General features: G+C 44.7%; 1 protein-coding gene across 1 annotated transcript; it reads right to left on the bottom strand.

Moving 5' to 3' along the window:
- Positions 1-13028: 13028 nt before the first annotated feature.
- Positions 13029-17312, bottom strand: LOC139250754 (probable G-protein coupled receptor 139). The gene is made up of 2 exons (XM_070873117.1): positions 17216-17312; positions 13029-13924 (listed from the first exon to the last, which is right to left on the bottom strand). Exons 1-2 carry the CDS (start codon positions 17310-17312, stop codon positions 13029-13031), a joined length of 993 nt encoding a protein of 330 aa, XP_070729218.1.
- Between the last annotated feature and the right edge of the window lie 7137 nt (positions 17313-24449).

Here is a 24449-nt window from a genome sequence, read left to right as displayed (position 1 = left end):
CTCCCCTGAACATGCATGAGGAGCAAGTTCCAACAAAATATTTCCACCCGGTGAGCTTTCCCGTGTGTGAGGCGAACATGTGAAACGCTACACTGCGGACACATCTCCACTTGCAGCACCAGGTCAGACGGAAATGTTAAGCGAGCAGCTGAGCTGCTGAATCCCACTTTTAAGGACGTTGTCGTGGTGTCAGAACAAATTCTGGGTGAGCCTCCATTTGCCGGCGCAGTTTGAACTTGCGGTTAGAACTTTTGCAAAGAATGACTGGATTTTTACGTGGCCTTTCAACAACTCAGGATATCCCCAAGTGATTTAAAGTCAATGAAGTACCGATGGAGCCTTGTAATGTGGGGAAAGATGTGCACCAATCACCCCACATGTGTCTCAACTCTTTCAGAAGCAAGAGAGTGTGTAACCTGGGTCTATAACATAAAGTAATGGGCTCATTAACGATTAAAGCCCATTATTAATCCTCTCACATACCTCAATTATGTTTATGCAATGCATCGATGGAAACTTCAATAACTGAACTTTACTGAGTTTAGGAACTTTAATCATTGATGAAGTTTTATCCCCTATCTGATTTTACACACACTGTATTTTTGGAGAGTGAGTTAAAATGCCCATCGCTCATGATACAAGAAACCTGGGGCGACTTTTTAAAATGTATTCCACAGAACAATATTCTCCAAAATGATGTTTCTGTCCATGCTCAAACCGAGGATATTTCACATGTGCAGCGAAGGTGATAACCGTTACACGACAGAAACCTCTGCTTGCACCTCGAAAAAAAGCATCCTGCAGCGCTGCCTCACTTCCCAGCAACAGATCAAAGCCACAAACAAACCCATCGATTATTCCCACTTCCCCACCTCCACAGATACTGCACGACCTGCTGAGTGTTTCCAGCATTTTCTGTTTTTACTGAATACACAAACACAGGTATTTGTTCAAAATCAAACTGGAGGTGGCCACACACAGATTGAACAGAGACAGAGAGACAGACAGGATCGGGAAACACCGGGAAATGGGACAAAACCAACTGGCGCCTGGCTGCAATCACCGACAGGGACATGGGATTTACATAATCCTGGCTAGCTCAGTAGATACAGCATGAGGCTCTTATTCTCAGAGTTGTGGGTTTGAGCCCCATGTTGGGTGAATCATTATTGTTAAATTTTATGCCGCTTTCTCGGGCAAATTTCATGAATTAACCGATCAGCTTCTTTTGCAAAGTGAAAGAATGCTAACTGAGGGAGAGTCGATAATTGAATAATTGGTTCTGTGCTTTGCCTGTTAACTGTTAAACCATATCCCATTTTACACACTGTACTTCAGGCATCTGATTCAGAATGTTCATTGTAACATGAACGTGCCCCTGGGGAAACAGTGAGACAGGTTTTAGAGCAAGGGTCTGGTTATTGTGAAACAGCAAACACAATATCAATTCTGGAAGAACAACAGCTAAATTAACTGATTTGAACACGCAGCCTCCTGATCGGGAGTTAGACCCGTAACCTTTGCACCACGATATCCAGATTCTACAACAGTCCCAGCGGATCGGAAGGTAGAAAATGTAACATCGCTATTCAAGAAAGGAGGGAGAGAGAAAACCGGGAATTACAGGACAGTTAGTCTGACATCAGTCATCGGGAAAATGCTGTAATCCATTGTTAAGGAAGTGGTGTCAGGGCACTTTGAAAATTATAACATGATTTGACAGAGTCAACATGGTTTTATGTAAATGTCATGGGCAGGTACAGAAAATAATCAAATAAAACTAATGTTAAGCTGGCCTTCATATCTCGCGAACTCGATCACCAGCAAGTGATCAGGAAGGTAAATGGAATCTTGGCCTTTATTGCAAAGGGGATGGAGTATAAAAGCAGGGAAATCTTGCTACAGTTATACAGGGTATTGGTGAGGCAACACCTGGAATACTGCGTGCAGTTTTGTTTTCCATATTTACGAAAGGATATACTTGCTCTGGAGGCAGTTCAGAGAAGGTTCACTGGTCGATTCCGGAGTTGAGGGGGTTGACTTCTGAGGAAAGGTTGTTTAGATTGGGCCTCTACTCATTGGAATTCAGAAGAATGGGTGGTGATCTTATCCAAATGTATAAGATTATGAGGGGGCTTGACAAGGTGGATGCAGAGAGGATGTTTCCACTGGTGGGGGAGACTAGAACTCGATCTTAGAATAAGGGGCCGCCCATTTAAAACTGAGATGGGGAGAAATTTCATCCCTCAGAGGGTTGTAAATCTGTGGAATTCGCTGCCTCAGAGAGCTGTGGAAGCTGGGACATTGAATATATTTAAGACAGAAATCGATAATTTCTTAAACGATGAGGGGATAAGGGGTTATGGGGAGCGGGCGCGGAAGTGGAGCTGAGTCAATGATCAGATCAGCCATGATCTTATTAAATGGCGGAGCAGGCTCGAGGGGCCGTGTGGCCAACTCCTGCTCCTATTTCTTATGTTCGTATAACTGGAACACAAGGGGACAGATGTTGTGTGCAGCTACACAAAGCCCTGGTTAGACCTCACTTGGGGGACTGTGTTCAGTTCTGGTACAGCACAGGCAGCGTCTGCTTTTTTGCCAGGAGACGAAACTCGCCTCCGATTGTTCATCCACAGCAAGTTTAAACATAATGTTCCCGCCCTGGATAGAACCAGGAACTTTTCACATGTAAAGTAAACATGATACCCACTACACTACAGAAACCTCTGTTACAAGGAACACAACAGAGGGGAGCTGAACAGTGAGCTCCCTCGGTGCTGTTTGGGACCGATGCTGATGTGGAAGCAAGTCATCCTCGACTCCGGGGGACAGCCTCAGAAGAAGAGAGGAGGATCAGGAATGTGTTGGCTCACTTTAAACAACTTCTGTCCCACACTGAAAGCTCTCAATCCTTCTCCTCCGCTGCCCTTTACAGAAATGTCACGTAATTACCACCCACCATGTTCACTTCCACATCCTCACAGTGGGGCCACAGAGACTCCTGCCATCTCCCCGCGATCAGCGAACTCACCCAGTTTGTAAAGTTACACCCGGAACAAGTGTCCCGCAAAGGGCAGGAGAAGCCAGAGAGTCTGTAAACTCAGTGTGTAACAGGAAGTAACGGGGTTATTAACGGTGATTACAGCAATTCATCATCATCATAGGCAGTCCCTCGAAATCGAGGAAGGCTTGCTTCCAGTCTAAAAGTGAGTTCTCAGGTGACTGAACCGTCCAATACGGGAAATGCAGTCTCTGTCACAGGTTGGACAGACCGTGGTTGAAGGAAAAGGTGGGTGGGACTGGTTTGCCACACGCTCCTTCCATTGCCTGTGCATGTGTTCTGCATGCTCTCGGCGATGAGACTCGAGTTGCTCAGCACCCTCCAGATGCTCTTCCTCCACTGAGGGTGGCCTTTATCCAGGGACTCCCAGATGTTGTTGGGGATGTTGCATTTTATGAAGTGGCTTTGAGGGTCCTTGAAATGGTTCCTCTGCTCACCTGGGGCTCGCTTGCCGTGCAGGAGTTCCGAGTAGAGCGCTTGCTTTTGGAGTCTTGTGTCAGGCATGCGAACAACGTGGCCCCCCCAACGGAGCTGGTCAAGTGTGGTCAGTGCTTCGATGCTGGGGATGTTGGCCTGATCGAGGACGCTAACGTTGGTGCATCTGTCCTCCCAGGGGATTTGCAGGAATTTGCAGAAACATCATTGGTGGTATTTCTCCAGCGACTTGAGGTGCCCACTGTATAAGGTCCATGTCTCTGAGCCATACAGGAGGACGGGTATCACTGCAGCCCTGTAGACCAGGAGCTTAGTGGCAGATTTGAGGGCCTGATCTTCGAACACTCTCTTCCTCAGGCGGCCGAAGGCTGCACTGGCGCACTGGAGGCAGTGTTGAACCTCGTCGTCGATGCCTACCCTCGCTGATAATAGGCTCCCGAGGTATGCAATTATTCATCCTCTCACAGACCTCAATTATTTTCAGGTGATAAACTGATTGAGAATAGAAAGAGGGTTAGTGCTCGAGATCTTAACCACCCGACCACCAAGGAAAAATGAAGATAATGGTATATATTATATATATATATATATATCTATATTAATAGAATCATAGAATCAGAAAGATTCAGCATAGAGTGAGGCCATTTCGGCCCATCGTGTCCGCGCCGGCCGACCAAGAGCTATCCAACCTGATCCCACTTTCCAGCTCTCGGTCCAGAGCTCTGCAGGTGGTGGCACTTTAAGTGCACATCCACGTATCTTTTAAATGTGGTGAGGGTCCCTCCCTCTACCACCCTTTCAGGCATTGAGTTCCAGAACCCCACCACCCTCTGGGTGATGAAATGTCCCCTCATATCTCCTCTAATCCTCCCCCAATTACTTTAATTCTACGCCCCTTGGTTGTTGACCCCTCTGCCAAGGGAAACAGGACCTTCCTATCCACTCTATCCAGGCCCCTCAATTTTATACACCTCAATCAGGTCTCCGCTCAGAAGACTCTGTTGCAAAGAAAACAGACTCAGCATCTCCAAACTATCCTCATCGCCAAAATTCTCCAGTCCTGGCAACATTCGAGTAAATCTCCTCTGCACCCTTTCCAGTGAAATCACATCTTTCCTGTAATGTGGTGACCAGAACTGCACGCAGTACTCCAGCTGTGGTGTAGCCAGTGTTTTGTACAGTTCAAGCATAACCTCCTTGCTCTTGTACTCCATGCCTTGACTAATATAGGCAAGTATTCCATATGCCTTCTTAACCACATTAACTACCTGGCCTGCTGCCTTCAGGGATCTGAGGACCTGCACTCCAAGGTTCCTTTATTCCTCTACACTTTTCAGTGTTGTACCATTTAATGCGTATTCCCTTGCCTTGTGAAATCTCCCCAAATGCATTACCTCACACTTAGCTGGATTGAATTCCATTTGCCACAGTTCTGCCCACCTGACCAGTATATTGATCATCATCATCATAGGCGGTCCCTCGATCGAGGACGATTTGCTTCCATGAGTTCACAGGTGTTTCGATGAAGGACCCGATGTTCCAGTCCTGAATCCAATTGAGTGGGTGGAAGATGCCTTTGTGTGGATTTTTTTAACGTGAGGTGACTGTAACACATCAGTCACCACACGGGGTTGACAGAGCGAGGTCTTGGTCCAGTGGCAAGGGTTAACCAAGACGATAGGAGACCAGCTATGCTGCACGGACTTAGCGCACACATATCGTAGTGTGGGCTGGGCCCGTGCTGCCCCTGGGCCCTCGGCTCTTCTGGGCCCCGTTCCCTCATCTGTCGTACCTCCTCCACGATCTGTCGCCGCTCCTCCACCATAAACATTCACCGCATCTCGCCACAAACACTCACCGCTCATCCGCCCCGACCTTTCCACTCCTCTCTACCTGGGCCCTGCCGATGTTCCTGCTCACGCTCCAAAATGACGACCAGGGTTTTGATGACGTCACCCAGACGCCCATTTCAAAAATGTCGGTATTTGTTTAAATACCTTAAAACTGTTAACATATATGGAATAAAGCTTGAAGCACCTCCCGGAATTCCTTATAAGATGGGATTATGGTTTGTTGATCCAGATTCCAGAATCCATGGCGAGATGTTACCCGTGGTATAAGGTGGTGAAGCTGGATTCCAATGGATTGCATGGATAGCTTACCAACTTCGCTTGTTGTTTTAGTATCATCGCGCTGGTCCCTCGGAGAACAGTGTGAAGTGGTGGGAGGATCAATGTGGCCAGGATTCGTGTCCTGGTCAATATTTATCCCTCAAGCAACATCACAGAGACAGATGATCTGGTCATCATCACACTGCTGCCTATAGGAGCCTGCCGTGTGCAAATTGGCGGCTGTGTCTCCCACACTACAAGAGTGACCGCACTTCAAAAAGTACTTCATTGGCTGCAAAGCGCCTTGAGACATCCATTGATATCTTCCTGTAGTCCGCCACTTTCTTCTTCATTATCAACCACTCAGCCTGTTTTAGTGTCATCTGCAAACTTCTTACTCATACCCTCAACATTGAAGTTCAAGTCATTGATGTATACCACAAAAAGCAAGGGAACCAGCACTGAGCCCTGCGGAACCCCACTGGATCACAAAATCACCCATCAACCATTACGCTTTGTTTCCTGCCTCAGAACAAATTTTGGACCCAACTTGCCACTTTGCCCTTGAATCCCATGGGCTCTTACATTCGTAACCAGTCTGCCAAGTGCGACATTATCAAAAGTTTTGCTAAAGTGCATATACATTACATCATACCACTTACCTCATCAACCCTCCTGGTTACCTCCTCGAAAAATGCAATCAACTTAGTCAGACACAACCTTCCCTTGACAAATTCATGTTGACTATCCTTGATTAATCCATGTCTTTCCAAATGAAGATTTATCCTGTCCCTCAGGATTTTTACAAATAATTGTAAAAGGTTCGGCTGGCCAGCCTGTATTTACTCAATCCCTTTCTCCATTTTTAAACAAAGGTACAACATTAGCAGTGCTCCAATCCTCTGGGCCCGCACCTGTAGCCAGTGAGGATTGGACAATGGTGGTCAGAGCCTCTGCTATTTCCTCTTTTGCTGCTCTTATCAGCCTGGGATACATTTCTTCCGGGCCTGGGGATTTATCCACTTTCTAAGCTGCTAAGCCACCAATACTTCCTCTCTCACTATGTTTATTTCATCGAATATTTCACACTTCTCCACCCTCATTGCAAAGTCCACATCGCCCCTCTCTTTTGTGAAATCAGATGCAAAGTATTCATAAAGAATCCTACCCAAGTCTTCCACCTCCGCGTACAGATTCCCTTTTTCGACTCTAATAGGCCCCACTCTTTATCTTTTATCATCGTGCTCTTAATGTATTTGTAAAACATCTTTGGGTTTTCCCAGATTTAATTGCCAACATTCTCTCATGCTGTCTCTTTGCTTTCCTGATATATTTTTTAATTGCACCTCTGCACCTCTAGAGTTTCTGCAGTATTGAGTTATCGGTATCTGTCATAAGCTTCCCTTTTTTTCGTTAACTTTCCCTGCATGTCCCCTGACATCCCGGGAGCTCTAGATTTGTTAGTCCCACCTTTGTTTTAAGGGAACATACTTGCTCTGTCCCCTCAGGATCTCCTCCTTGAATGCCTCCCACTGCTCTGACACTGATTTACCAGCAAGTAGCCATTCTCAGTCCACTTTGGCGAAATTCCATCTCAGCTCAGCAAAATTGGCTTTACCCCAATTGAGAACTTTTATTCCTGGTCCCCTTTGTCCTTTTCAATAACGACTCTAAATCTTACTGAGTATGATCACTCGCACCAAAATGCTCTCCCACTGATACCCCTTCTACCTGCCTCTCTTCAATCACAAGACCCAGTCCAGAACCGCCCCTTCCTTGATGGGCTTGTTACATATGGGATAAAGAAGTTCTCCTGAATGCATTTTAGGAATTCTCCACCATCTGTACCATTCACACTATCATTTTCCCAGTCAATATTCGGGTAGTTAAAATCCTCCACTATTACAGCTCTGTAGGTTTTGCACTTCTCAACAATCTGCCCATATATTTGTTCTTCTATCTCCCTCTAACTGCCCGGGGGTCTATAGTGCACTCCCAGTAGTGTGATCGCCCCTTTTTTGTTCTTTAATTCAACCAACATGGCCTCGTTTGATGACCCCTCTCACACATCATTCCTTTTCACAGCTGCAGGATCTGTCAATAATCTCTCACAACTCAACTGAAAGCAGCTGGAATGTGCAGCTTTGAGAGAGGCTTTCTGCATCGTCAGGGCTGGAAACTGTAGAGTTTGAATGTGTACCGAACTGTACAGGTTATTCAGCAAATATAGCAGGGCTGGGAGACATTGTGCTTTGTTAATACTGAACGAGAAATGCACATTATTCAATGTTTCTCATATTTAATTGAGCACGTTTTCAGCTGGTTTTAAACGGGAACCTTTTGCATGTTAAGCGAACGTGATGACCACTACACTACGAAACACACGCTTTCAAAGCAGACTGCAACCTGAATGCAGCAACTTAGACCGCTCGGCCATCCTGACTGCTCAATATTATGTGTGGTCACCTGCAGTTTGATTTTGAACTTTAGTGTCCTGTCACATGAAGTAAATGAGGGCAGCAGGCGTATCTCTGCCTGACACCGGGGAAACAGTGAGACAGACCTTGGAGCAATGGTCTGGTTATTGCGAAACAGCAAAGAATATATTAATTCTGGAATTACCCAAAAGGACAGGTACCTCAACATGATTTAAACATGCAACTTTCTGATCAAGAGGCAGACACACCACCGATGCACCATGAGGCCGAAACACTGAGTCTGAGATGTTCGTCTATATGAAGGTTCTGCAATAAAAGGGGCTTTAAAATCCCCGCCCATTCCCACCAGGTGTCAGAAGCAGCGCTCACCTGCCAGTCACCGTATGTTTATTTGTTAAACTTTTGTGTTGCTTTCACGGGATAGCATCATTAATTAACCCATCACCTTCTTTTGCACAATGAAAGAAACGCTAACTGAGGGAGAGTTGATACTTTAATCAATAAATACAGCAAATTCTGGAAATCTCAGCAGGTCAGGCAGCATTTGCTCAGAGACTGAACTCGGCTCTGATTGTTCATCCATAGCAAGTTTAAACATAATGCTCCCACTTGGGATCGAACCAGGGACCTTACACGTATAAAGCAAACGTGACAACTACTACACTACAGAAACCTCTGGCAAAGCAGCCTCAACAGAGGGGAGCTGACCAGTGAGCACGCTCTGTGCTGATCAGGAATGTGCTGGCTCACCTTAAACAACTTCTGCCCCACACTGAAAGTTCTCAATCCTTCTCCGCCGCTGCCTTTACAGAAATGTCACGGATCACCCAGCCACCGTGTTCACTTCCACATCCTCACAGTGGGATCACAGAGGCTCCTACCGTCTCCCCGCGATCAGCGAACTCACCCAGTTTGTAAAATGAAACCCAAACACCTGTCCGGCAAAGGGCAGGAGAAGCGGGAGAGTGTGTAAGCTCGTTCTGTAACAGATAGTAGTGGGGTTATTAACGGCGATTACAGCAATCATTAATCCTCTCACACACCTCAATTATTTTTCTGCGATGAACTGATTGAGAATGGAAAGAGGTTTAATGCTCGAGATCTTAACCACTCGGCCAGAGAACAGCTTCGATAATTTGTATAAATATAAAAATATATATTTATTTATGGACCTGAATATCAACGGCTAGCTGCCGAGACCTCATGGCGCGACGATCGTGCATCTAACTTTGAGTGAGAGAAATTGTTCCACAGTGACATCCATTTCATCTTTTGTTCCCTTTTAAACACTGGAAACTGAGACAGGGGAATAAATAGAGAAACCAAAGCACAGAGATACAGACAAGAGGAAGAGAGAAGGGTAAATACTGTCCCCAACCAGAACTAATGCAGAAACCCCTCTGCTGCGCTCGGGGTGGCCACCCACAGCCTGGATACACATACGTCCCAACAGCTCATTGACTGTCGGAGTGGGACCGTGCGGCGCTTCAGAAGACAGGTCGAAAAAGCAAAGTCACTGAATCGATCTCATGTGCTCCTTCTGCCAAGAACAGCTACACACAAAAAATGCTTTTATAAAAGTTACACCTTATCTCCAGGTTTGTCAAAAAATTAGCTTGTTGGTCAAGGGGTATGATTCTCGTTTCTTGGTTGTTAATTGAAATTTGCGAGAGATCTCGGCCGAGCCCACTATTCTGCCGCGAATTTTGAAATTACATCAAACTTTTGCAAAGAAGGACTTGCATTTCTGCCACACCTTTCAGGAACTCATGACACCCCAAAGCACTTTACAGCCGTTGAGTTATGTTTGAAATGTTGTAGTGCGGGGAAAGATGTGCCCAAATCACCCCACACGAACCTCAACTCTTTGCGAAGGAGTTCGGTGCAAATAATCATGTGCCTCAGGGACTTAGACTTTCTTTGAATGAGTTCTGCTTGTACCTGTATTCAAGCTTGAAACAGCAACTGGGCTTCCATCTCACGGGAGCAGCGTGTCGTGGTTAGCGAGTAGGTGACGAGGTTTGGGGTTGATGTACGTCACTTTCAATCTTTGAAATTTCACCAAGCAAAGAAATGATGAATCCAACTGTCACTGTAATCCTTTTGTTCAGGTTTAATCACAGGAATATCTGCAGTCAGGAGCTGAAAAGTAATTAAAACCGACGACTGGCTTCGGGACAATCAGTATACTTTGTCACAGACAAGGCACCGGTAGATCACACCGGTTGCGGGAGAGCTGGTTGGTGGTGACATGGAAGTGTCTGCAGTGTGCGGGACCAGACTGCTTCCACGCATCCACAATGAATGTCCCATCCTTTATTTGGGAAAAGTACAACTGAGAGTGGACAAGTTACATCCCGGTCAGAGCAATCTGAAGCTTTAACTGACTGACACCCTGGTTTGGGATGTCTTGCAATTTACATTTAAGTTAATATCTGTGGCGCAATGGGTTAGCGCATTAGGCTATTAACAGAAAAGTTGGTGGTTCAAGCCCACCCAGGAACGAAGCCTTTAACTGTTTTTCCCTGAGGATTCGGAGCCGCACAGTTCCAGGTTGTCATTGTGCGTTTTTGCTGCATCAATATGTTCCGCAAACATTGCCAGCTGTGCTGTTATCCAGTGAGTTTCCACTCCAATACTTTTATGAACATTTAGTTCATGGAAAACGATAACAATTTTTTACATGGACCATGGTCCTCCATCCAGTCCATGAGAAATAAATTACGTATTTGGGTTTAAAGGAACTGGTGGAAATTGTCTGACCTATCGTTATGGCTTTGCTCAGATTCTGAGAGTCAACAGTTTGCGAAGAATTATCTCATGGCCAATGCCAAGCACGAAAATGTCTCTCAGCATTTGTTCTAGGAATCCCTCAAATTCGCAATGTCCTGCGAGGCGCCTTAATTCGGCGACATAGCTCGCCACTTCCACGCCCTCCGACCGTTGGCACGTGTAGAACCGATACCTCGCCATCAGATCGCTTTCTTTAGGATTTAGATGCTCGCAGACCAGCGTACACATTCTTCATAGGATTTAGTTGTTGGTGTCACCAGAGCTAGAAGATTCTTCATGAGGCCATAGGTTGCTGCCCCACAGACGGTAAGGAGGATCGCCCTTCATTTGGCTGCATTCACGTGCCCTTCCAGCTCATTGGCCACGAAGTATTGGTCGAGTCTCTCCACAAAGGCTTCGCAATCGTCCATTTCTGAGAACTTCTACATGATACCAACTGTTCCTTGCATTTTTGCATGGTTCTTCATTGTCTCGTCGCCAATTGATACACTCATAATAAAGGATGAAACTTAGTATTGTGAATAATGAGTAAGTGTGACCTTAGCTCCTTTAGTAAGACTCCAGAGCGTAGGTACCTCATGGGTGGCCTGCTTACATACCGTGCTCCCAAGCGATATTGGGATCCCTTGGGACTCCGACAGATAGGTCCTCCGATGGTGGTGTGTACAGGTTGTCAAGGGTTAAATACATAACACAAGATGTGTACAGAAATCAACCATCAAAAGCCCTGTTATTAACCACAGGGGTTTCCTGCAATTTTCTGACCGCAAAGCGCTTTCAGTCCTTGGCCTTAAAATTGCAGATGCGGTAATTGGGGAGTTTAATGACTTTACCTAAAAAGAGTGCCAAGTTTTCTCTCCCTACTGCGCATGCGCGAAGGTGCCGGCAGTGTTTTCGGCGCAGTCATTTGGCTCCGCCCCCCACTTCACTATCGACACCAGGACTCCGGGGACTGTACACAGCGGCCAGGATCTGGCGAGTTTTTCCCTGCGCCATTTCCAGCGCGCAAAGTCAGTGCGCTTGAGGTCAGTGCGCCGACAAAACCGCTTGGGGAAAATCTAGCCCTTGAAGAGTAAGGAGTACACTGAAGGAAATACAAATATGTTTGCCGAGCAACTGTCAAATTTTAATATCTTTTTATAAAACCGTCGAATCAGGAAAAAAACAGGGCACTCACCCCATAGGACCTAATATATAGCCCACAGTACAAGAGTAAGGAAGTCTTGCTACAATTGTACAGGGCCCTGGTGAGGCCACACCTGCAGTACTGCACAGAGTTTTGGTCTCCTTATTTAAGGAAGGATATACTTGCCTGGGAGGTTGTACAACAGAGGTTCACCAGATTGATTCCTGGGATGAGAGGACTGTCTTAAGTTGAGAGATTGTGTAGAATGGGCTGATACTCTCTGGAGTTCAGAAGAATGAGAGGTGATCGCATTGAAACACACAATATTCTGAAGGGGATTGACAGGGTCGATGCTGAGAGGTTGTTTCCCCCGACAGAGAGTCTAGAACAAGGGGGCACAGTCTCAGGTTAAGGGGTCGACCATTTAAGACCGAGATGAGGAAGAATTTCTTCACTCAGAGGGTTATGAATCTGTGGAATTCTCTGCCCCACAGGCCTGTGGACGCTGAGTCTCTGAATATATTCAAGGCTGCGTTCGATAGATCATTTTCCGGATGCAGTGCATGTGCACAGGACAGGTGGGTAACATTTGCAATTTTCCAGTCCTCTGCCAACCCCTCCCTATCCAAAGGCGATTAGAGGACTGCGGCCTGAGTCTCCCCCATTTCAACCCTTACATCATTCAGGTACGTAGATTGCACTCCATTCGGACCGGTGAATGTTCAACATCCTCTTTATCTATGTTTATCCTTGTAAATATCGCTCAGCCTCCTCCTTTACTGCTGCGTTGGAAGCCGCCCCTTCTATGGTGATGACTGATGCAAAGTACACATTTAGCAACTCATCCCGGCCTTCTCCTTCCACAAGGAGATTCTCTTTTGCTGCATAATTGCTCACACTATCCATTTGAATGTACGCATCTTATTTCGATGTTTAAATAAGACTTTTGGTTCCCTCTTCAGTTAGCTGCTAATCTAAAAGTATATACTTTATTTGCTGCTTTGATTCCCTGTTTTAGATCTCCTCTGCACTTTTGATATAGTACTAGAAAGCGTGAGGTGTTCTCATCGAATTAACTTTACCACCATTGTAAGGGGATACTTCACTCCATTCCTCAACTCCTCTCTGAATTTCCTCTGGGTCACTGCGTAAATAAAAGTGTTCGTGCAGCAACTCAGGAGCTGGAGCATGAAGCCAATTTCCGGTACAAATGTGGGCAGAGAAACAGGGTATCCCAGGTAATCCAATCGTCTCAATATAGAACAGACCATGAACACCACCCATAACAGTATGAAATTCCCCGATATAACAAACAGTACAATCATCGATTTCCTTCGGTTCTCCATCTCTGGGTCACTGGGGCTCTCGCCACTGCTCCGACCCCGGAGTCTACTGCGGGCTCTGCTGGACACTAAAATGTGTCTGACCGTTAAAGCTTTGAACAGTAGAATCAAAATAAATGGAATAAAAGGTGTTAAAATGTAATGTATTAATTCAACGATAGTCCAGACTAGTGAACGAGATACACTTGATAACACGCGGTAAAACCGTGGACTGATGGACAGCCAATATTTACTTGTATACAGAAAATACCAGAAAATTTTCCTCAGACAGCTCAGCACTGTCACTGTTCCTAGAACCACAGTCGCTGTTTGCTCTGTGCAATATTTCAATTTCAGCTTCTGGCAGCAAATGGCCACAAATCGATCGAAGGTGAAAGTGACCGTGAACCAGACAGAACAATTTGTGGCTGCATAAAGCAGGATAGCATGAATATTACATATTCTAACGTTCAACAGAAAAAGAAATTGATCCCGATAAACAATAGGAATCTGCCTCAGTATCAGATCGATGATCACGACCAGTAGATCCGCCGTTGCCATGGCCACCAGGTAGTGAGTGATACATTTGGAGAGACCGCACTTTCCCCGAGACAGGATCGCAATCGTCACCACGTTAACTGTGAGCAAGACAAAAATATGGACATTATTCACAAACAGTGAGTAATAACAGAAGTTTGATGAGTTTCCAATGAAGTAATAGAGTAGCTTGCAGACGATCTGTCTAAAATCCCTTCGCAATCATTTGAAATTCACCAAGAAATGAGCAGCGTGTCTTTGCATCCAGTGATGGATTCTAATTATTTTACCAGCATCCTGGATATAAGTTTGTAATCAGAGTCAGCAGTAATGAATCGGCTAATGAAGCTTTTTGTGGGAGATAGTTCCAGATTTCCACCGGTTTATACCAAGTTAGATGACTTTGCCAAAACTATGGTAAACAAGGAGGTTATCGGCACACTGTATGAGATTTTTTTAAATAGATCAATTGGAGGTACGAGAAAGACTGAATGTACATAAAGTGGAAAATTCACCCGGTGCAAATGGGATGAAGCCTCGTTTGCTGAGGAAAGTAAGTGTATAAATTACACAGGTACTGGCGACAGTCTCCAATTCTCCTTAGCTACAGGGGTGGCGGCAGAGGACTGTTGGATTGAAAATGCTGTATCCTTGTTCGAAAAAGGGGAGCAGGACAAGCCTGACAATTACAGACTCGTCAGTTTAACGTCAGTAGCGGGGAAGTTTTGAGAAGCGTTTAGAACCCTGGATAATAAAGAAAGAAGCGTCAGGTGTTTGACTGTACTGATTGAGTTTTGAGATAACATAACAAAACAGATTTTTTGAGGCTAGTGCAGTTGATGTTGTCGATGTGGACATTCAAAACACATAAATGCCTTGTTAGTAAAATTAACAACCATGGCCTAAAAGAGGCAGTATTAGCATGAATACACAATTGGTTAAGGGATAGAAAACAGAGAGTTATGGTGAATGGCTGTTTCTCGAACTGGAGTGTGGTATACCGCGGGGGTTCCCAAGGTTCAGTTCTCGGACCACTGTGTTTTTGATATACATTAATGAGTTGGACTTGTGGGCAGCGGGCAACATTTAAAAATGTGCACATTACACGCAATTTCAAAGAGTAGTAAATAATAGGGAAGATATTAATCGTCTTCAATAGGACAGAGACAAGTGGGTGGAATCGGCAGATATATGGCGGATGAAATCAGTGCAGGAACGTGTGAAGTGATATAGTTTGGTTGGTAGAATGAAAAGAGACAATGCGAGCTAAATGGTACAATTGAAAAGGGGGTGAAAGAACAGAGAGTCTGGGGGGTGTTCTTCCAGAAATCATTGAAAGTGGCAAAAAAAAGTAACAAAACAGGTTAATAAAGTATATGTAACTCTGGGTTTTATCAATAGAGGCATATAATACAACGGCGAAAACTTTTTACGAAACATATTTAAAAGAATTGTTCGGCCACAGCTAGAATAGTGTACAAGTCTGGACACCTTCTATTAGGAAAAATGTGAAGGCTTTGAATAGGATACAGAAGAGAGTTACTTGATTGGTTCCAGACATGGAGGATAACTGTTCCATGGATAGACTGGAGGCGCTGGTGTTGATCTCCTTAGAAGAGAGAAGGCTTTGATCGAGGTGGTTAAAATCATGAAGAGTTTAGGTAAAGTAATTAAACATAACTCTTTCCATTGGCTGGTTGTTTGATAACCAAAGGGCACAGATTAAAGTTGATTGGTGAAAAAACCAGAGGCGACATGATGAAAACCTTGTCTATGGAACGTGTGGCTAGGATTTGGAATGCACTGCCTGATAGGGTGGAAGATACAGATTCAATAGTAGCTTGTAAAACGGAATTGGATCAATAGTTGAAGGAGTAAAAGTTACAGGGACATGGGCGAAGAGAGGTGGTGCAGAACTACCTTCATCAGGGCCGGCTCAGGCTGGATGGGCCGAATGGACTCCTACTGCACTTTACTATTCTATATGTCTATCATTCTACTTCCACTACCTGTTGTGTTAAAAATACTTACTGAAATGATCCCCGAACGGTCTCGCTGAAAATGTAATGCTGTGTCCACTTTTTCCTGGACTCTTCCACCAGAGGAAATGGTTACTCTCTACCTAACCTATCAAATGCTTTAATCATCTTAAACTCCTCAATTAGATAACCCCTTAATCTTTTATATTCAGTAAAATACAACCTCCATCACTGAAAGCTTCCCTCCAATTTAAAGCGTTCAGTGCCAGTGCCATTCTCGTGACTATGTGCTGCACCCTGTTGAAGAACAATCAATTTTTTCCTAAAGTGCGGTGCCTAGAATTGAATGCAGCATCCAGATGGGGTCTCAGCAGAGCTCGATAGCGCTGCAACCTCACATCGATCCCTTTGTATACCCACTCTCTTGCGATAAAGGCCAGCATTCCAAAAGCAGTTTTAAATGATTTACGTGTGTGCCAGTGGTAGAAGGAGAAGCTGGAACGTTTCCAGGTTTGAATTACAGCGTGTGTGATTTTGTTTTTGGAGGGATACAACTTTTCCTAATGTCCCGATGTGTGGAGGTGAAACAAGAGGCCTGGCAGTGATGGGAATGGGAGAATCGATGGTGCGCTCTGAATGGGGCAGTTGGCTAACCAGAGCAACTCTTTGATCTGTGATGGACTATGGTCACTTGGTGAAGGCATTTGAGACTTCTGTACAACGGTAGAAATCAAGCCTTCACAACCAGCGCTTGCAATGTGACTGACTGTTAGCGCCGCCGTGGGCATGAACGTGATGGGAAAATGCACTCAATTTTTCCTCCCATAAGAGAAATTCAATCTGGATTCCGAATGGTCAATAATTGGTTCCAGACATGCGAGACTCCCAGCTCGGCAATTGGATATTCACCATCACGTTAAAATTAATTATTTGCCATAAAGCAATTAGTTCAGTGAAATAATAATAAAAAGTAACTCAAACTAAGAATTCTAACACCCCGATTATGAACCAGTGACATTAATGTTCCACCGAAAATAATAGAAAGTGAGTCAGCTGAACCAGATTGGATCATTACTCTTTTCATTTATTTTTTAAGAGTGATTTATACAATTAAATAATTTGCTATATTCTGCAGAAATTAACGATCTTGTGAGGTCACAAAATATTTTCTCACCTGACACTCAGATTCAGCATTGACAGCAAAATGCACACTTTTAATGAAGAGAATGATCGAACAACATGGCTTGTTTTGTGCTGTGAATCAATACTGGGAACTTAATAATATTACCTGACATGGAGCTATTAATGACCATTAAAGACACACTAATCATTGAGCTGGTACCAGCGAATGGGAATTCACATCACGCTGTTCAACTCCAGTTCCTAAAATACCATCCCCAGGTAGTTACTTACGTGGGACACCGACAGCAGCCAAGATGCGGTAATAAATTTTTTGTACATCATTAAGCGCCCAGAGAATCTTGAGTTTGATCAGGTAACCAAGAGACATTATTTCCCTTTTGGTAAGAATCGATTGTTCGAAGGTTGATGTTGATGCTGGGAGCAGTTCTACGATTAAGACATTCGGAGGTTTTCACTTATTTATAGCAGAGAAAATTCATTAGGTCAGTAAACCGTGTCTCCTGCTGCCTGGGCTTAATTACAACCAGTGAACAAACAGATTACATCAACAACTTTCACAATAAGACTCTTAACAAGAAATGCGGAAATTCCAATCAGCCAAAGCCCTAAAGACCAATCTCACACCCTAACAAGAATTTTCATAGGTGCATTTTCTTAATCAAACTCCAAGGAGAGATTGTGTTATCCCAGTGCCATCAAAGAACAACTCTAATAAGGTGCCCCCTTTTAGAGAGGCACATCTGATAAACAATGTAAGGAATACAACTAAACAAAGGAATCTTATGAACTGAAATAACATCGTATTCCCTGTATCCTGCTGTCAAGTTCAACAGATGCTCCCTGACCTGCTGACTGTTCCACCATTATGTTTCCTTTATTTCAGACTTCTAGTATCCGCCATATGTTGTGATTGTTTTAAGAATTTAGAAAACATAGGCGTATCATTTGCTCTGTGTTCCCTGTTTAATAAAATAAATCAGCCACCGGAAACATCAATTCCGATTGATGACACCGGCCAGAATGTGTATAAGAGAATAAGAACATAAGAATCGGAGCAGGAATAGGTTATGTGGCCCCTCGAGCCTGCTCCGCCATTCAAAAGATCATGACTGATCTGATCATGGGCTCAGCTCCACTTCCCTGCCCGCTCCCCATAACTCTTCACTCCCCGCTTATATTATGCAGTAACAAAGAAAAAACAAATGAAAGAATTGAATAAATAAATAAATAACATATGAAATAAATGAGTCAGTGATGTGGTGTAGACAAAATTGTAACAATTGCTGGTCACAATTAAGTACAGACTCATGGAGATCGTGTGTTGGTGATCCCTCTATAAATTAAAACGAAAAGTTAATATTACTTTTCAATGAACATGGAGAGAGATTTAAGAACAGCACATCAAGTACTTGTACACCACAATTGCTCCGCGAAATGTTAGGGTTTTATAAATTTGGACGGACATCAGCACCATAAGCGTGACTCACCATCGGTGAATTACTGACATAGAAACATAGAAATTTACAGCGCAGAAGGAGGCCATTTCGGTCCATCGTGTCCGGGCCGGCCGACAAAGAGCCGCACGGCTCTCAGTCAGCAGCCCTAAAGGTTACATATAAACCTATGAACAATGAACAATGGTGGGAAGGTGATGAGCACCCAGCCCAACCAGTCTGACCCACACAACTGCGGTACCCCTTATACTGAAACATTCCACACTCCACCCCAACCAGAGCCATGTGATTTGCTGGGAGAGGCAAAAACTAGATAGCTGGGGATATTGTGCAGCTGCAGATTCAGAAACCTGCCACTCTCTCCAACCTCTGACTGATTACACTCTGCTTTACCTGCTCCTTATCCTGAACGGCCACAATCTCCGTCCTCTGACTGATTACACCCTGCTTTACCTGCTCCTTATCCTGAATGGCCACACTCTTCGTCCTCTGACTGATTACACCCTGCTTTACCTGCTCCTTATACTGAACGGCCACAATCTCCGTCCTCTGATTGATTACACCCTGCTTTACCTGCTCCTTATCCTGAACAGACACTCTCTCCATCCTCTGACTGATTACGCCTGGCTTTACCTGCTCCTTAACCTGAACGGCCACACTCTCCGTCCTCTGACTGATTACACCCTGCTTTACCTGATCCTTATCCTGAACGGCCACACTCTTCGTCCTCTGACTGATTACACTCTGCTTTACCTGCTCCTTATCCTGAACGGCCACACTCTTCGTCCTCTGACTGATGACACCCTGCTTTACCTGCTCCTTATCCTGAACGGCCACAATCTCCGTCCTCTGATTGATTACACCCTGCTTTACCTGCTCCTTATCCTGAACAGACACTCTCTCCATCCTCTGAATGATTACGCCTGGCTTTACCTGCTCCTTATCCTGAACGGCCACACTCTTCGTCCTCTGACTGATTACACCCGGCTTTACCTGCTTCTTATCCTAAACGGCCACACTATCCGTCCTCTGACTGATTACACCCGGCTTTACCTGCTCCTTGTCCTGAACGGCCACACTCTCCGTCCTCTGACTGATTACACCCAGCTTTACCTGCTTCTTATCCTAAACGACCTACCTTCGCCTTTCCGTCTCTGCTTGTTTTTTTATCTACTTTGGCCTGTGGTAAATCAGTAATTTAACCAAAGATATGACCACAGTTTGACCCCTTCACTAAGTCGGGTGAATTATTTGTGGGTAAAGTGCACATCACTCAGATATACCTTCAATATGCTGACGAGCAGTGACTCGATAAACGCTATTTCCTTTACCCTGTCTTTGTCTGAATGAGCGGCAGCAAATCACCTATTGAGCCAAGTAATACCCGTTCCATCTACCCCTGCATTTTGCCAGTGAGCATTGTTCACCTATGGACTCGAGCAAAATGCATTCTACTTAAATCACCACCTTACTGACAGACACTGATGTAACTAGTGAGCCTAGTACTGCACCTTCCACTTGCCCTCCATCTCAGTAACCAGCACTAATTCATCTTTCGACCCGAGTACTCTCCCATTCCCTTTCCTCCCCCTTCCCATCATATCGGCAAGCACTGACTCACCTATTGATCCATTTCGCCACTATCACCATCACACTGACCAGCACTGACTCACCTATTGATCCATTTCACCTGTATCACCATCGCACTGACCAGCACTGGTTCACCTATGCCTTACTCTCTCATAGCCCTTCCATCTTACTCACGAGCCTTGATTCACTTACTGAGCCCAGTCCTAGCGATCCCACTACCCCACCACATACCATCATGCTGAAGAGCACAGATTCTCCTGTTGAGCCTTATCAATCCCACTACCTCCTCCATCTTACTGACTGGCACTGAATCACTTATTGAGCTGAGTACTACCTCCGTTGTACTAACCAGCACTAATTCACCTGTGGGGCCGAGTTCACTCGGATCCATCAGTGCGGTGTCTTCCATTGTGAATGGTGAGGTGGGAACCTTGCAACTCGGGTGGAACTGGCCGAGAAGAAGGTTCTCCAAAGATAAAAGAATGAGGAACACAACTGGAAATCATGTCACATTCACTTGTAGTGGTGTAACAATACCATGTTTCAGACCAGTTACTTTCTACCTCAGAACAAAACACCACGGATGAACAGACTCAATTATAAAAGTCTACGTTTTGATACCCTGCCATATTAAATGGCTTAAAATGCTCACTCTAATGTAAGGCATGAACGAATTGCATCCATCTCTCATATATTTCTGTAACATTCCTACGAAGGATGATTCTTGGGATCAGCGACCCAAATATCACAAGTTTCTTTCCGATCACTCTCCTGTTTATTAACTAGAATGACATCGAACGCACAGAATTCTGTGCTGATGTTATAATATTCCACACGAATCTATCCCACTCCCTGTGGTCGCGAGTACCAATTTCTAATCACTCTCTGAGTACAGACATTTCTCCTCATTTCCCCACTGGATTTATGAGTGACCATCTTGTATTGATGGTGCCAGAATTGTATTCTCCCACACGTGGAAATCTTCTCTCCGCATCTACCCTGTCGAATCCATTCAGAATGTTTGAGACTTCTATCAGGTCACATCTAAGCCTCCTCATTTCTAACGGAAAAGGGACAATGTTGAATTGATGCCGAAAGTTCTAATCTCTCAGTTCGGGAACAATCCTTATTTGCTCTTTTACAAGTGTTTCTTTGTCTTTTATAGGTTGGGATCAGAACGATGCAGAGTATTATAAGTGTGGGCGGTGCAAGGTCGTATATAATTTGAAGATAGCTTCACTAATTTTAAATCTATATTCACGGAAATAAATCCCAGGGCGTTGAGAGCATTTTACTTGCTTTCCTAACCTGCGATACTGCTTTTAATGATTAGTTAAATTGTGGCCTTTAATCCCGTTGCTCTATGCTTTCACTTTCTTATTTTCTAAAGAATGGGCGGTGTTTCTATTCTTCCTGCCAAATTGCATCGCCTCACATTTATAGAAACATCGAAACATAGAAACTTACAGCGCCGAAGGAGGCCTTTTCAGCCCATCGTGTCCGCGCCGGCCGACAAAGAGCCGCACGGCCCTCAGTCAGCATTCCTGAAGGTTACATATAAACCTATGAACAATGAACAATGGCGGAAATGTAAAGAGCACCCAGCCCAACCAGTCTGCCCCACAGAACTGCGACATCCCTGACACTGAAACATTCTACACTCCACGCCAACCAGAGCCATGTGACCTCCTGGGAGAGGCAAAAACCAGATAGCTGGTGATATTATGCAGCTGCAGATTCAGAACCCTGCCACCCACTCCGTCCTCTGAATGATTACACATGGCTTTACCTGCTCCTTATCCTGAACGACCTCCCCTCGCCTTTCCGTCTCTGCTCGTTGTTTACCTACTTTGGCCTGTGGTAAATCAGTAATTTAACCAAGTATATGGCCACAGCTTGACCCCTTTATTGAGAAGGGTGAGTTATTGCGGGTATCATACACATCACTCAGATCGACCTTCAATATGCTGACGAGCAGTGACTCGCCCAACGCGACTTCCCTTACCCTGTCTTTGTCTCAATGAGCGGCAGCAATTCACCTATTGAGCCTAGTAATACCCGTTCCATCTACCCCTGCATTCCTCCAGTCAGTATTGATTCACCTATGGACTCTAGTAAAGCGCATTCTACGTAAATCACCACCTTACTGACAGACACTAATGTAACTATTGAGCCTAGTACTGCACCTTCCACTTGTCCTCCATCTCAGTAACCAGCATTAATTCATCTATAGACCCTAGCACTCTCCCATCCCCTTTCCTCCCCCTCCCTGTCATATTGACAAGCACTGACTGATCTATTGATCCATTTAACCATTATCACCATCACACTGACCAGCACTGACTCAGCTATTGGTCTGGTACGACCCATTTCACTATCACCATCACACCGACCAGCACTGAGTCAACTATTGAGTGCCGTACTACCCGTTCTACGACTCATCCATCTCACTAACCTGAATTGATTCCACTTTAGACCCTATTACCACCCATTTCACTGTACACCCACTTAGCACTGACCAGCACTGGTTCATCTATGCCTTCCTCTCTCTTAGCTCTTCCATCTTACTCACGAGCCCTGATTCACTTACTGAGCCCAGTCCTAGCGATCCCACGACCCCACCACATACCATCATGCTGAAGAGCACAGATTCTCCTATTGAGCTTTATCAATCCCACTACCTCCTCCATCTTACTGACTGACACTGAATCACTTATTGAGCTGAGTACTACCTCCGTTGCACTAACCAGCACTAATTCACCTGTGGGGCCGAGTTCACTCAGATCCATCAGTGCGGTACCTTCCATTGTGTACGGTGGGGTGGGAACCTTGCCTCTTGGGTGGAACCGGCCGAGAAGAAGGTTCTCCAAAGATAAAAGAATGAGGAACACAACTGGAAATCATGTCATGTTCACTTGTAGTCGTGTAAGAATACCATGTTTCAGATCAGTTACTTTCTACCTCAGAACAAAACACCACGGATGTACAGACTCAATTATAAAGTCTACGTTTTTATACCTTGCCATATTAAATGGCTTAAAGTGCTCACTGTAATGTAAGGCATGAACGAATTGCATCCATCACTCATATATTTCTGTAACATTCCTGCGAAGGATGATTTCTTGGGATCAGCGACCCAAATATCACAAGTTTCTTTCCGATCACTCTCCTGTTTATTAACTAGAATGACTTCGAACACACAGAATTTTGTGCTGATGTTATAATATTCCACACAAATCTATCCTACTCCCTGTGGTCGCGAGTACCAATGTCTAATCACTCGCTGAGTACAGACATTTCTCCTCATTTCCCCACTGGATTTATGAGTGACCATCTTGTATTGATGGTGCCAGAATTGTATTCTCCCACACGTGGAAATGTTCTCTCCGCATCTACCCTGTCGAATCCATTCAGAATGTTTGAGACCTCTATCAGGTCACATCTAAGCCTCCTCATTTCTAACGGAAAAGGGACAGTGTTGAATCTTTGCCGAATGTTCCAATCTCTCAGTTCGGGATCAATCCTTATTTGCTCTTTTACAAGTGCTTTTCTATCTTTTATCGGTTGAGGATCAGAACGATGCAGAGTATTATAAGTGTGGGCGGTGCAAGGTCGTATATAATTTGAAGATAGCTTCACTAATTTTAAATCTATACTCACGGAAATAAATCCCATGGCGTTGTGAACATTTTAATTGATTTCCTAACCTGGGATGCTGCTTTTAATTATTAGTTAAATTGTGGCCTTTGATCCCGTTGCTCTACACCTTCACTTTCTTAATTTCTAAAGAATGGGCGGTGTTTCTATTATTCCTGACAAATTGCATTGCCTCACATTTATAGAAACATCGAAACATCGAAATTTACAGCGCAGAAGGAGGCTATTTCGGCCCATCGTGTCCTCGCCGGCCGACAAAGAGCCACATGGCCCTCGGTCAGCATCCCCAAAGGTTACATATAAACCTGTGAACAATGACGGAAAGGCAAAGAGCATCCAGCCCAACCAGTCCACTCACACTACTGCAACACCTCTTATAGTGAAACACTCTACACACCACCCCAATCGGAGCCAATTTCCTGGGAGAGGCAAAACCAGATAAAAACCCAGGACAATTGGGGAAAGGAAATTCTGACCAAATTCCTCTCTGACCCATCCAGGCAATCGAAACTAGTCCAGCAGATCATCCTGGCCGTATTCAATTCCTGCAGTATTTACCATTATATCTGCACCATCCAACAAAAGGTCATCCAGTCTAATCCCAATTACCAGCTCGAGGTACCTAACCCTGCAGTTTACAGCACTTTAAATGCACACCCAAGCACCTTTTAAATGTGGTGAGTTTTTCTGCATCCACCACTCTTCCAGGCAGTGAGCTCCAGATTCCCACAATCCTCTGCATGTAGAAGCCCCACCCCTCCCCACCTCAAATCCCCTCTGAACCTTCCACCAACCAGCTTAAA

Source organism: Pristiophorus japonicus, unplaced genomic scaffold (genome assembly GCF_044704955.1).
Source record: "Pristiophorus japonicus isolate sPriJap1 unplaced genomic scaffold, sPriJap1.hap1 HAP1_SCAFFOLD_42, whole genome shotgun sequence".
Taxonomy (NCBI): domain Eukaryota; kingdom Metazoa; phylum Chordata; class Chondrichthyes; family Pristiophoridae; genus Pristiophorus; species Pristiophorus japonicus.
The sequence above is the reverse complement of the archived record's forward strand: the minus strand, read 5'-3'. Positions and strand labels throughout refer to the sequence as shown.

Bases quoted from the DNA above. Each gene is read 5' to 3' on its own strand.
- LOC139250754 (XM_070873117.1), bottom strand. From the start codon at position 17,312: ATGTCTCTTGGTTACCTGATCAAACTCAAGATTCTCTGGGCGCTTAAT. The intron at 13,925-17,215 runs GTAAGTAACTAC...TCTTGCTCACAG, and splicing joins GGCTGCTGTCGGTGTCCCAC to TTAACGTGGTGACGATTGCG.